The sequence below is a fragment of the Salmo salar genome, chromosome 10 (assembly GCF_965601325.2).
Source record: "Salmo salar chromosome 10, fSalSal1, whole genome shotgun sequence".
NCBI classification, from domain to species: domain Eukaryota; kingdom Metazoa; phylum Chordata; class Actinopteri; order Salmoniformes; family Salmonidae; genus Salmo; species Salmo salar.
Window position 1 is genome coordinate 25,999,386 of NC_138300.1, and position 14,742 is coordinate 26,014,127.

General features: G+C 44.2%; 1 protein-coding gene across 1 annotated transcript in view; it reads left to right on the forward strand.

Moving 5' to 3' along the window:
* Window positions 1-14,742, forward strand: part of gpc5b (glypican 5b) — a 74,979-nt gene that overhangs the window by 51,632 nt on the left and 8,605 nt on the right. The window contains exon 8 of the mRNA XM_014216570.3: window positions 7,204-7,339. Coding sequence (XP_014072045.1) covers window positions 7,204-7,339 — 136 coding nt within the window. The remainder of the gene's footprint in view (window positions 1-7,203; window positions 7,340-14,742) is intronic.

Here is a 14,742-nt window from a genome sequence, read left to right on the forward strand (position 1 = left end):
TAGTTGTAATCTGTTCTTGTCTGTTTATCCCAGTTGTTCGGTCATTTAATCATGTGGAATTAGCATCATGGAAAAGCATCCTCAGCAAAATGAGGTTGAGGCTCAATACTTTTTTCCTCTATGATAATTTATCCAATATGTCATGTTTTGCCTGTTTTAAATGTTACTTCAATACCCATGAGCCTTGACTAGCACCATAGGAGAACCGGCCACCACACACGCTCACACAAGTACATTAAGGTATAAGAAACTCTCCCACTGCTAGGTTTGTTCAGTCCCTCTAGGATGGTTGTAAAGAGAGCTTGTTCTGTCATTCTTCATGAAAAGACTAACAGAGGTTTCAATGAGCTAACACTGTTTTTTATGAATAGCATCAATCCTGCAAAAAAGCTCATTAAGAAGCAATCACAGACACAGGAAGTCAATTCATGGCACTGTAAAGGCTTAATGTTCTCCTGACACACACACACATATGTGTATGATCACACATGCAGGCTCTCTCACTCTCTCACACACACTTTCAGGGGTTTCTGGTACCTACGAGGATAGTACACACACACACACACACACACACACACACACACACACACACACACACACACACACACACACACACACACACACACACACACACACACACAACGAGGGCAATTAAGGGCAAGGAGAGTGGGATTGGGATGCTGTCATGCAATTAAACATGAAACATTATAATACAATGTGGGCCCCCCAATTAGCACAGTGGTCTAAGGCACTGCATCACAGTGCTAGCTGTGCCACTAGAGATCCTGGTTCAAGTCCAGGCTCTGTTACAGAAGGCCGCGACCAGGAGACCCATGGGGAGGTGCACAATTGGCCCAGCGTCGTCCGGGTTAGGGGAGGGTGTCACGTCCTGACCAGTAAAAGGGGTTGTTTGTTATTGTAGTTTGGTCAGGGGGTGTTTGTTTAGTGTGTTTCGGGGTTTTTGGTTGATGTTCTATGTTTTCTATTTCTATGTGTTTTTTCTAGTTTTTGGAACGACCTCCAATTAGAGGCAGCTGGTTGTTGTTGCCTCTAATTGGAGGCCATAATTAAGTGGGTTAGTTTTCTCTTGTGTTTGTGGGTGGTTGTTTCCGTGTATAGCCTGAGCACCTTACAGGACTGTTTTTCGTCGTTTGTTTTGTATGAGTATTTTTTCCTTTCTTTAATAAATAAGAAGATGAGCAATTTAACCGCTGCATATTTGTCCGATGATTTCTCCTCTTCAGACGACAAACTTTATGACAGAACCACCCACCATAAGAGGACCAAGCAGCGGAGGAAGGAGCAACAGAGGAGCTATTTAGAGTGGGAAGAAATAATGGATGGAAAAGGACCATGGCACCAGGTTGGGGAGTACCGGCGCCCAAAGGAGGAGCTGGAGGCAGCAAAGGCTGAGCGTCAGAGGTACGAGGCATTATATCCTCCATTTCAGGAGGTGAGGAGGCAGCCCCCAAAAATTTTTTGGGGGGGCACACGGGGAGTTGGAGTAAGTCAGGCAATAGGCCTGAACCAACTCCTCGTGCTTATTATGGGGAGCGTTTGGCGTTTGACAGCACCGCGCTATGCGGAAGTGTGCACGGTCTCGCCCATCCCCACACACCAGGCCTTTAGTGCGCCTGCCCAGTCCAGTACGTCCTGTTCCTGCTCCTCGCACTAGCCCTGTGGTGCGTGTCACTAGTCTGGCGCCTCCAAAGCCAGCCCCACGCATCAGGCCTTCAGTGCGTAGTCCCCGTCCAGAGCTTCCGGCGACAGTTCCCCGTCCAGAGCTTCCGACGACAGTTCCCCGTCCAGAGCTTCCGGCGACAGTTCCCCATCCAGAGCTTCCGGCGACAGTTCCCCGTCCAGAGCTTCCAGCGACAGTGCCCCGTCCAGAGCTTCCGGCGACAGTGCCCCGTCCAGAGCTTCCGGCGACAGTGCCACGTCTAGAGCTTCCGGCGACAGTGCCCGTCTAGAGCTTCTGGCGACTGTTCCCCGTCCAGTGCTTCCGGCGACGTCCTACAGTCCGGAGCCGACAGAGACGGTCCACAGTCCGGAGCCGGCAGAGACGGCCCACAGTCCAGAGCCGGCAGAGACGGCCCACAGTCCGGAGCCGGCAGAGACGGCCCACAGTCCGGAGCCGGCAGAGACGGCCCACAGTCCGGAGCCCTCCAGAGACGGCCCACAGTCCGGAGCCCTCCAGCGACGCGCCTCAGCCCGAGGTCTCCAGCGACGCGCCTCAGCCCGAGGTCTCCAGCGACGCGCCTCAGCCCGAGGTCTCCAGCGACGCGCCTCAGCCCGAGGTCTCCAGCGACGCACCTTAGCCCAGAGCCTTCAGCAGTGGTCTACAGCCATGAGCCTTCAAGGGGGGTGGGCATTTTAGGATGGGGACTAAAGCCGGAGCCTGAGCCACCTCTGTAGTTGGAGGATTGGGGAGGGGGGGGTGTAGCACGGGAGCCGTCGGTGACGGTAGCCACCCTCCCTTCCCTCCCTTTAAGTTTGGGGTTAATTTTTGTGGGGTTTTTGTGTTTCGGTGCATCCGGGGTCTGCACCTTTGGGGGGTACTGTCACGACCAGTAAAAGTGGTTGTTTGTTATTGTAGTTTGGTCAGGGCGTGGCAGGGGGTGTTTGTTTAGTGTGTTTCGGGGTTTTTGGTTGATGTTCTATGTTTTCTATTTCTATGTGGTTTTCTAGTTTTTCTATTTCTATGTTGGGGTTTTAGAACGACCTCCAATTAGAAGCAGCTGGTTGTAGTTTCCTCTAATTGGAGGCCATATTTAAGTGGGTTAGTTTTCTCTTGTGTTTGTGGGTGATTGTTTCCGTGTATAGTCTGAGCACCTTACAGGACTGTTTTTCGTCGTTTGTTTTGTATGAGTATTTTTTCCTTTCTTTAATAAATAAAAAGATGAGCAATTTAACCGCTGCATATTGGTCCGATGATTTCTCCTCTTCATACAACGAACTTTATGACAGAGGGTCTGGCCGACAGGGATGTCCTTGTCCCATCGCGCTCTAGTGACTCCTGTGGCGGGCTGGGCGCATGCACGCTGACATGGTCGCCAGGTGTACGGTGTTTCCTCCGACACATTGGTGTGGCTGGCTACCGGGCTAAGCGGGCATTGTGTCAAGAAGCAGTGCGGCTTGGTTGGGTCGTGTTTCGGAGGACTCTCGACTCTCCCGAGTCCGTACGGGAGTTGCAGCGATGGGACAAGACTAACTACCAATTGGGGAGAAAAAGGGGTAAAATAAAAAATAAATAAAACATGTAACATAAGAATACAACCAGAAGAGGAGGAACTGGAGAGAGGAAGATTTGGAGAAAGAAAACATTAAACTACAGAAAAAGAGAGCACAAATTAAGGGACAAAGAGAAATATACATGTAATAGAAAAGTGAAGAATAAATAGGTAAAGCTAGGTGTGATTGGATTAAGAATTTGAAGGCCTATATCATTGCAATTACACAAGTGTTTGTCAGTCAGTGGGAGAGGTGTCATATGGTGGGACAATAGTATAGAACGAATCAAGTATCTGATGTGGCCTAGTATATGAACAGTGGTATCTGAGCTGTTGCCATGCTGGTATATATGTTTTTCATTGTCTCTGGGTTACTGTGTGGCTTGTTGAATAGATGTTCAGACTGCCTGAGGAGATCCAGTGTTTTTTTTCCATCTTGCTTTTAATCCAAGTCTTTTGTGTTTCCCAGACCTTTTCAAGGACTCTATAAGAAAGTACAATATGCTCACATTTGAGATTTTCTGTGTGGTTCCTAACAGAGCAATGCAATTAAATGTACTGTTAAAAAAAGACAATCACCTGGAACATGACAGTCAGTGAAAAAATTCATGTAGCCACATAGGTAGAGGCCAATCAGTCGCAGCTACGTTGCCATGGTTCCTCTCTTACACAACATTTAATTGGTTTAATGCCATTGATAATAGGAGAGCCCTCTGAGTTGATTAGGCCAACGTCACAGCCGGGGACATTTTAATTTTCTTTTTTTCAACTCCTTCACTTCTTGCCCTTATGATCCGCAAACTAGCTATCTCTCCACACACCGTTAACTGCAGCCAATTACTTTTCTCCGTGAACTCATGAATAAGGCTATTAAATTAGACTTTTCATTTGTGGAAATGTAATTATGTTACGCAAGGTTAATGTGCAGACGAGGGGGCAGGGAGGACCAGGGTTTAATTTGGTACACAATGAAGGACAAATATTTTACATCTACTTGAATACTTTGAGATACATGAATTGGCCCCTAATCACTTAACTTATGTGTGATGTAATTATCAATCAGTAAGATTGGACCTTGAGTTATTGCAGGGTTTCCCAAACTCTGTCCTGGGGCCACCCCTGGGTGCACGATTTTTAACAAATAACTACACCGCATCATCAAGCTTTGATTATTTGAATCAGCTGTGTAGTGCTAGAAAGAAAAAAAAACGTGCACCCAGGAGGGGCCCCAGGACCGAGTTTGAGAAACCCTGAGTTAGTGGACTGTAGACCATGGGAAATGGGAAATGCAAAGCACTCTTATGAAATCAGCCTACTGTGCAGTATGTGATTCCAAACTATTATTTCTATTGAACCAACAGCATTCGTTTTTAGTTTTAATGCATATCAGATTGGAGTCCCTAGTCTGTTGGTGACATTTGGGCAGTGCAAAAAAGTGTTGTGCTGTCTCCCCAAGGGCAGCAAAATCATCTGCTCTTCTGCTATAGTAACAGCCCTAAAGGGCAGCAAAATCATCTGCTCTTCTGCTATAGTAACAGCCCCAAGGGCAACAACATCATCTGCTCTTCTGCTATAGTAACAGCCCCAAGGGCAACAAAATCATCTGCTCTTCTGCTATAGTAACAGCCCCAAGGGCAACAAAATCATCTGCTCTTCTGCTATAGTAACAGCCTCAATGGCAGAAACATCATCTGCTCTTCTGCTATAGTAACAGCCCCAAGGGCAACAACATCAATAGTGAGCCCTTTTTCCTATAGAATATATACTGAACAAAAATATAAACGCAACAATTTCAAAGATTTTACTGAGTTACAGTTCATAAAAGGAAATCAGTCATTTAAAATAAATTCATTAGGTCCTAATCTATGGATTTCACATGACTTGGCAGGGGTGCACCCACTGGGGAGCCAGGCTCAACAAATTAGAATGAGTTTTTCCCCACAGACAGAAATACTCCTCAGTACTCCCACCCCCCTCAGACAATCCCGCAGGTGAAGAAGCCTGTTGTGGAGGTCCTGGGCTGGCTTGGTTACATGTGAGGCTGGTTGGACGTACTGCCAAATTCTCTGAAACTATTTCCCTACCATAAGGCAGCTTATGGTAGAGAAATAAACATTACATTCCCTGGCAACAGCTCTGGTGAACATTCTTGCAGTCAGCATGCCAATTGCACGCTCACTCAAAACATGAGACATCTGTGGCGTTGTGTGACAACAATGCACATTTTAAAGTGCCTTTTATTGTCCCCAGCACAAGGTGAACCTGTGTAATGATCATGCTGTTTCTTGCTATGCCACACCTATCAGGTGGATGGATTATCTTGGCAAAGGAGAAATGCTCACTAACAGGGATGTAAACAAATTTGTGCCCAAAATTTGAGAGAAACAAGCTTTTTGTGCATATGGAACATTTATGAGATGAAACATGGGACCAAAACTTTACATGTTGCGTTTTATATTTTTGTTCAGTATAGTACTATTGATGCTTCTTCAACCAATACATTCTTGCATGTTGGTATGGAAGATCCGATAATCATTGTGTTTTCACCCTAACCCAAAACATTGCTGAGATAGGTACATGATAGGCCTATCTGACTGATATGATTATGATGGTCATAATGCTTCTTGACAGTGTCATAAATTGTATTTCCTTAGTCCAAGTAAAGTGACACAGGATGGTCAGAATTGTAAGGGCTGTTGGGAGAGAGAGTAGACCAAGGCGCAGCGGAGTTAGTGTTCATCATGATTTTAATTACAACAAAAGAGAACACTACACAAAAACAAGAAAACTGACAGCAAACAGTCCTGTCAGGTGCAAAACACTCAACAGAAACAATTACCCACAAAACCCAAAGGAAAAACATGCTCCTTATGTGTGACTCCCAATCAGCAACAACGAGCTTCAGCTGTGCCTGATTGGGAGCCACACACGGCCCAAAACAAAGAAATACAAAAACATAGAGAAAGGAACATAGAACGCCCACCCAATGTAACACCCTGGCCTAACCAAAATAAAGAACAAAAAAAAACCTCTCTATGGCCAGGGCGTTACAAGAATGCTTCTTGGCAGTGTCATAAAGTGTGTTTTCTACAAGTTATTTAAAATATGATGAAAAAAATGACTGTAAAGGATTTAAGAAACAAACTTTTAAATGAAAGGAGACTTCTTGACAGGGAAAACTCATTTGAATAAATGTGGATTTTGACACTAATGTAGGTGTCATAACCAGCCATAAAATAATGCAATATGTCACAACAGGTGTAAATATATCGGTTATGACAGGGTTATGACATGTTATGACACTGGGTGTCAAGTAAAATGTTACCCACTTGTCAGATGAACCAACATTTGGAACAGTGCACGCTAGCTCTAGTTGTTTATCGTCACATTTTGTTCAACACGAAACCCCTCATTTTGTTTTCGTAACGTTGATCTGTGTTGTCTGCAAAAGCGAATCTTCCCATTCAGAGGACAAGTGTATTTTTCATACTTTATTAATTTGTGTCAAATGCATTGTTCGTAAGATCACATTATGCAGACAAGCACAGTGTTCTGTTGCAGAAGACTGGCTCATCAACATTGCTTGCAGTCAGATGTAATAATGCTGGAAAGGGAAGAACATCTAAGCTAAAATCATAGCTCTGTCTATTGTCTACCAGTTTGCTGAAATTGTATAATTGCCGTTTTTGATTTCACATCATTTTTGGGGGGAGGGGCAATTTTATTACTGATGTATATGCACATGTGTTATGTCCATATTAACTGTCACCTGTTGTATTCGGCGCATGTGACAAATAACATTTGATTTGATTTGTAAGCAGACCACTATGTATTGTGTGCTCTAGCATTCGTCTGTCCATTTAAATCATGTTTTGATTTGAACAGTGGAACAGTACAGAATTTGATGTGGCTTATTTTCAGACAGGATTACCCCAATTGACCTCTGACTTATGTTTGTGTGTGTGTGTTGCAGGAGATGCAGGGTCAGATGGGCTGGGCGACAGAATGGGGGGCGTCGGTGGAGACGGGCAGTGGGACAAGAGGAGAGGCCAGCGGAGAGTGTGACGATGAGGACGGATGTCAGGGATCTGGAGAGGAAGACTTTACCGGTGAGTCAGAACCCCCCTCTTCAATTCATTTTTATTCCCTCACCCCTCCTTTTCCTCAACTGCCTATTGATCCTCCTCTCTCTCCCCATACTCTCTCCTACCTTAGCCAACAAGACTCCTTGTAGATGAGACTGCTGCTTGTGTCAGACTAATATTTAAACCTGTCAGTGTCTCAAGTCTACTACAATACAGTATGTTGTGGTTGCGTTTGCTGCCTTTTCCTCTCTCAGATTAATCCATATCTATACTTTCCCCTAAGATGTTATCTTCTGCTATATGCAAATGGGAAGCAGAACAGGCTGTCAACAGCTGTCAGTGAAATAACACATCAATAAAAAAAGTACCAGTGTCTTGTGTGGGTTTATCCTCAGTGTAGGATACTGATTGATTTGATTTGTGGACGTCATTTTTTTGTTCAATTACTTCAAGTTGAATTGTTATTCTATGCTTTGTGGTAGAACTGGTTCATGGCTGTATACCAGCACTACTGCAATACAAAGGATGAATTATTGTGTTCACAGACTCATAAACACACTCACTTTCTCTTTGTAAGAGCTGGCTTTGTGAAAGCAACTTCACCAGAATAGAGTTGTCAAAAGGTGAAAAGGTTTGAAGCTGATTGCAGATTGCTTGTTCATCCAGTCTCTTCTATTCAGATCATTAGAAAGAGCGCGCAAGAGAACAAGGGGAGAGCGAGAGGTGAGAGAGGAGAGATAAGCACTGATCCCTGGTTTAGTCAGTGGCTCTAAGATCTGTGGAGCAGGTAAATGACACTTGTCTGTCTGCTAGTAATTGCTGTGCTCCAGCAGTCTGCCTGAGCTCTTCAGAAGAGGGCGGTAAAAGCTTTTTCTCAAGTCCTCCACAACCCAGCTCAACCAGGGCGCATTTAAAGTGCAAGGAGAGCGACAGCGCAGGAAAGATGGGAGAGAGAAGCTAGAATATTGCTATATGAAGTATAATCTTCTATTATAGTGACTGTTACCTTCTGGTGAAGACCAAATCTGTTCAAAGTCATTTGAAGGATAAGGGAGTTTGCAGCATGCTACACACCTAGTAGGAGTAATGATGAGTGGACATGGCTATCTCTACAAGTGGTTACAAATCCCTTCAATAGGGAAAGCAGTGAACAAGCAGGGTAGAGGTTGCACCTTTAAATGAGATTAGCTGTGACGATGACAGTTAAATAGGAATTACATGAGTATTCATGAGTATTCATGAGTATGGTTTGTGGCTTAATGTAACTCGTACAACACACAGCGAGCACTGATCATTTCCCATAGCTAAGTCCCTAGAAGCTGAATTTCATAATGAGTTGTAGCTCAGTGAAGTGTGACTGCTGGAAAGCAAGAGCCTTGTTTCACTACTTTACTCTTCTGCACTCCATCAAAGCCAAAGGTTAGATTTGGATACAGCTGGTACATGCTGTTGACCGATTCTCATAAATTGTTGTCACACTCTGAATGTGTGTGTGAGCATGTAAAGGTGTGTGTACTTCTGTACGCGTGTGAGACTGTGACTCTATGGAGTTTTGCATTGATAGAATGGGTCCATTCTTCCCCATACTGTCAGCACTCCTAAAGTTCACATACAGAAGCTTAATGTAGGCCATCCTCTCTGTGCTCTCATTTCACGCCCCCCCCACACACACACACACACACACACACACACACACACACACACACACACACACACACACACACACACACACACACACACACACACACACACACACACACACACATACACACACACACAAAATGGAGCCAGAAGGGGCATCCTGAGAGAGCTGAGGAGGATTTACCCATTTGCCTCTCCTTTCTCCCCTCCTCTCTCTCTCCTCTCTCCTCTCTCTCTCGCCATCTCTCTGTCTGCTGAGGGAAGCAGATTGTGCTGTGGGATCACATGGAAGCTGAACAGGGGAGAGGCACTGTGAGATAACACTGGGGGTGGCTGAGGATGGGAGGCTATACAGGTCAGCTAGAGTAGAGACTAATAGTTGGACAGAGAGAACAGGTTAATACGGTAGATGTACAGGTAGGACTAGACTGGTAGTCCAATATGGTGGTGTGGGGGATACAAACGCTAGACTGAGAGGAGAGGTTTCGACTGAGGTTTGCATCCATCCTGTTTTGAGCTAATTCTACCCCAGCATAGGTATGTATTGTATGTATGATTGTATGTATACGTGAAGCATAACTCAGTAACAGAATGGAAAAGGGGATATGTTGATTATTTCACAGTAAAGCTTCCATAGTGCACTATGCCTATGTCAGAGTTACTTTCCATGATCCCCAAAGAGAGATATTCAGAAAAGCTCCGCTCCACTGTGTCAGGATGTTAGATAATATTGAATCACAGATCTTTCTCTTTTATTTCTCTCTCTCTCTCCTCTCTCTTTCTCACTACAGTGTATCTATCTTTGTTTCCTGAGCTAGATTAAGTTTTCTCCTAATCCTACGATACCCTGGTCAGATTGGCCTGGTCCTCCCATGATGTCATGATAGTTGTGTTATGATGAGTTATTGCTTGGTCGTGGTGAATCTGCAGTGGTGTTTGGCTGTTGTTTGATGACAATGTGGTTCCACTCTGCTGTTGGCTTAATGCTAGTGTAGTTGTGGGCAGAAGGGCAGGCGAGGCCATTATTCTGTGGGGCTTTGGCCACTGTTAATCTCTGAGTCACTGACCTCTTTGATCAGTGATGGATAATTTGCTTTAATAATGTGTTTCTCAATATCAAAGGAATGTTTTCTTTAGAAAATGATTGGAGTCAAGATGGATAGCCAGCCCCTGGTCTGTTTGGATGAGGTTTTCACTCTGAGGCTGGGATCAAATCTTTCTCTTTTTCTTCTGGAATCTTTTAAGATTCTAAATTGATTTTCTCATCTCAAATAAACAAGAGTTCCTTTGCTGAGACGGGTCCGCCCTTTGCAATGTCAATAATGCTAATGTAATTAGGACCAGAGACGGAAGAGGAAGCGAAACTTCCCACTCCCTAATTATTTTTGGTTCATATACAGTCAATGAACTAAGCAGACCAGACCCAGCTGCTAATGCTTTGGTGCCTCTGTTAAGCAGACCGGAACTTACTCTTTTTTTTCAATGGTAAACAGGCTGAATGGGACATATTAATTTATCCACCTTCTATGATTATGACCATCCCAGAGAAATGGAACATATCCTCCCCTCCAGAATTCCCAAAATGCACCGCTCCGGGAGAGGAATGATCTGGGTTTTTCCGGGGACAATCTCTGTTGCTATGGATACAAGGTGGTCCGTGGTCTCCAGGGTCTCGTTCAAGGACAACACAACAAAGAGAACACAAACGGAAGCAAATAGTCAACCATTCTTAAACAGTCACAACTCTCTTAACCTACAATATCTGACCCAATGTCTTCACTAGCTATGTTTTAGAAAACATCTTTCACTTACAGAGGGACATCGCTTACCTCAGTGACACTGTGAGGAACAAGACCTCACTATGAGGGGAGTTGTAGGAACATATACTTTTTTTGTTTTTCATCTAGGGATTGAACAGTTCTTTTAAACTTAATGGTAAAATATTGATGTGTACATTTGTAATTTATTTAGAGTTTTGATTGATTGAGAAATGATTGATGTCCTATTGATTATCAGGCAAAATGTTTATTTGAGTCTTTAAAGATATGTAGATATATTTGACATTACCTTAGTCTATCCTCTACTCTGTCACTCTCTCTCCTTGATAGAATAATGCAAGGTCAGGATACCACACTCTAGACGAGTGCTTTCTGTCTGGTCTTTCATATTTAATGTGCGTGTGTTTCTAATGTTGTTGTCTCGGATCCCTTTCATGCAACTCCCTCTCTCAAAGTTTAAATTGAGATGGAAATGTCTGCTTATGAAGGCAGCTGAGGAAATGAACTCATTGCATGGCCTATTAGTCTCCCACGGTGATGTGAGGCTGAGGCTGGTCGGTTGCGTTAATGTGGCAGCCATAAAAAATAAAAACGCCCAGGCAAATGTAAAATTCCTGACAAATGAGGTTCTTCGCCACGCAAAAGATGCTGATGTGTATCCCCGTTTTGATTGGCCGTTATTTGCCACCATTCACAGAAAGGATGAGGATTTAATATGCATGGTATAAAATACACATACTGTAACCGTGGTTATTACAATGGGAGGAGGAACATAGGAACTCTGCTTGACTAAACACATCAGAGCAGTCAGACATAAGCCTTACCTTGTTCGCAAAGCATGGTCGTTGACATATTTGAACCCCTTCCTCATAAATACAGTACATAGAGCTGAGGTTCCCAGTAACAACGCCCCTTGTGCACAATTATTTTTCTGGTGAGCAGCGCACTGTCTGCACATTTGGCAAAGCAGATCAATCGATCAATTGTAGTTTAGAATAAACAGTAACAGTATTCCATGTCCAACTGAAGGGTGTGTTCTGGTTTAGAAAGCCAGTTTCCCTTTCTCTGTGTGTTGCCATGCATACATCTGCTACGGAGTGCAGCAGCAGCCATTTTGTGCTCCCTCTGGTCTTCCAGGCAGAGCCCATGGATAAAGGGGAAGGCCAGGGGAAATTAAAGTGCTTAGCTGATAATATCCGTGGCGGTGTCGGCCAGTTGGCCCCAGGGGACAGATGGAGAGCAGCTGAGCTAGGCAGAGTAGAACATAGCAGACCCCTGGCCCAGTGCTGTGTGCTCACTGTTCACATTCAGGGTCAGTGGGGCTGGGTCTGTTTGTCACTGCCAACACCAGTGTTCCTCTGGCTCCTTTAGTCCTGTTTTAACACAGCGTAAATGTACTGGCCGGACAGTGGCTGCAGCTCTGGTTCTGTTGTCTTCCAGTGAAATCTGCATTGGATTTCAGTGTTTATGAGAGTACTTATAATATGATTGATACTGTGATCTAAGTGCCCCTGAAGCTTCACTGTGATTGGATTTAATGATATGTATGTATTGTGAACAAGCTTGTTGTATAATTCAATCAGTCCTTCCTTAAACCAGTTATTGTCTCCCTCTATTCCTTATGGGCTGATCATTATTTATGTGGCACGGTGACAGAACAACTATTTCCACGGTGACAGAACAGGGTATTTCCTCGTATTAGATTGATCCCTATGCCATGACTACACGATCTCATTACAAATCAAATCAAAAGTTTATTTGTCACATGATTCGTAAACAACAGGTGTAGACTAACAGTGAAATATTTACCTATGGGTTGTTCCCAACAATGCCGAGAACAAAAAGGGAAATAGTGGAAAACATTGTATATTTAAAAAATAATAAATAGAAAAATAAATCCACAATGAGTAATGATAACTTGTGGGTACCAGCACTGAGTCGATGTGCAGGGGTACGAGGTAATTGAGGTAGATGTGTACATATAGGTTGGGGTAAAGTGACTAAGCAACAGGATTAATAGTAACAGCAGTGAACAGTTAGCGCAAGAAGGGTCAATGCAGATATTCCGGGTAGCTATTGGTGAACTATTTAACTACCTATTTAACAGTCTTATAGCTTGGGGGGTAGAAGATGTTCAGGGTCCTGTTTGTTCCAGACTTGGTGCATTGGTACCACTTGCCGTGCGGTAGCAGAGAGAACAATCTATGACTTGGGTGGCAATGGGGTCTTCGATCATTTTTAGGGCCTTCCTCTGGCACCGCCAGGTATACGTTTATCTCTCAGTAACTATGACATTGGGCTCCTGACATACATAGGACGTAGGCTACAGTAGATGAGCTGGGAGCTTTCCTTCATCCCTGGGTGAGGCTTTAACATTCATGCCTGGTGTGAAATGCGGCCTAAACCCCCAACCTTGTTCCAACAGAAACAGTTTGCAGTTATTTGAAATTGATCGTGAAAATGTTCCACATGTCATGTACAAGTGACAGATTACAATATGACTTGTACCGTAGTAATTATGCTACAGTATGGCAATATACCATATACAGTATCTCTTTCTGACAGATGACTGACAATATGATGTTTTTTCACAAGTCTTTGGATAGTAATAAGTTCATGAGATTGTAATTAAAAGTAATGGGGTGTGTGTGTGTGGTGGTAAACAGCTTGTCAATGGGTTGAATGTGCTAGGTGTAGTGTCTAATTGAGTGCAGTGTCAGTAATGCATCGTCTATGGCACCCCAGGGGTGGGAAATAACCCTCATTAAAGAATGAGAGATTCACTGTGCTCTCTCACTGTTACTACTCATCTAGAATGGATCCTTCTGCCCACACACTGGATAGATGCATATGATCCAAACCATATTTAAGATATACTGACACAGACATTTCAAAAGGATTTGTATCAATTGATGTACAAATTGTTTGTGCAATATATGAGTGGAAGATGGGTTGGTGGTAAGGACTTTAGATGAGATTCATGTTGAAGTTTTTAGAGATGTAAGAGTGGGTGAATATGGCTTTTCTTAATTGGGAATGATCTTAATCAGAGGAGGCTGGTGGAAGGCGCTATAGTAGGACGTGCTCATTGTAAACCATGGAACAGTATCAAACATACAGTATATTTTTTTACTTTTACCTCTTTTTCTCCCCAATTTCATGATATCCAATTGGTAGTTAGTCTTGTCCCATCGCTGCAACTCCCCTACGGACTCGGGAGAGGTGAAGGTCGAGAGCCATGCGGTCTCCAAAATACGACACTGCCAAGCCGCACTGCTTCTTGACACACTGTTCGCTTAACCCGGAAGCCAGCCACACCAATGTGGCGACCGAAGTCAGCTTGCAGGCACCCGGCATGCTACAAGGAGTTGCTAGGGCGCGATGGGACAAGGAAATCCCGCCCGGCCAAACCCTCCCCTAACCCGGATGACGCTGGGCCAATGGAGTGCCGCCTCATGGGTCTCCCGGTCATGGCCAGCTGTGACAGCCTGGGATCGAACCCGGGTCTGTAGTGACGTCTCAAGCGCTGCAGTGCCTTAGACTGCTGTGCCTCCCGGGAGGCGGAAACAGCATGTTTAACTCCGTTCCATTCATTATATTCCAGTCGTAACAATGAGCCCGTCCTCCTAAAGCTCCTCCCACCAGCCTCTTCTGATAATTGTATACTGTAGTAGTTCAGTTTTCCCATTATGGTATGGTGAATAGAGCACTGAAGGTGTTTATACAACAGCTAGTGAGGATTGTATAAATTAAGCCAGTGGCCAGTGTTTTACCTTGATGAAGGTGAATCATCAGGAGAGAAATGAATACAATTTGTTTGATAAAGAGATGCTGTGGTTAGAGGCTAGAATAACAAGGCCTATATGAGTCTGGCTCCTTCCTCTGATTCCATACTCAATCTGTAACTCTATGCGATTGTTCAGCTCCGGAGCCTGATAAATAGTTGCTGAGGGTGAAATCTGCAGCTCAGTGTAACACAACCCTTCCCTGCACTGCCAGTGTGTGTGC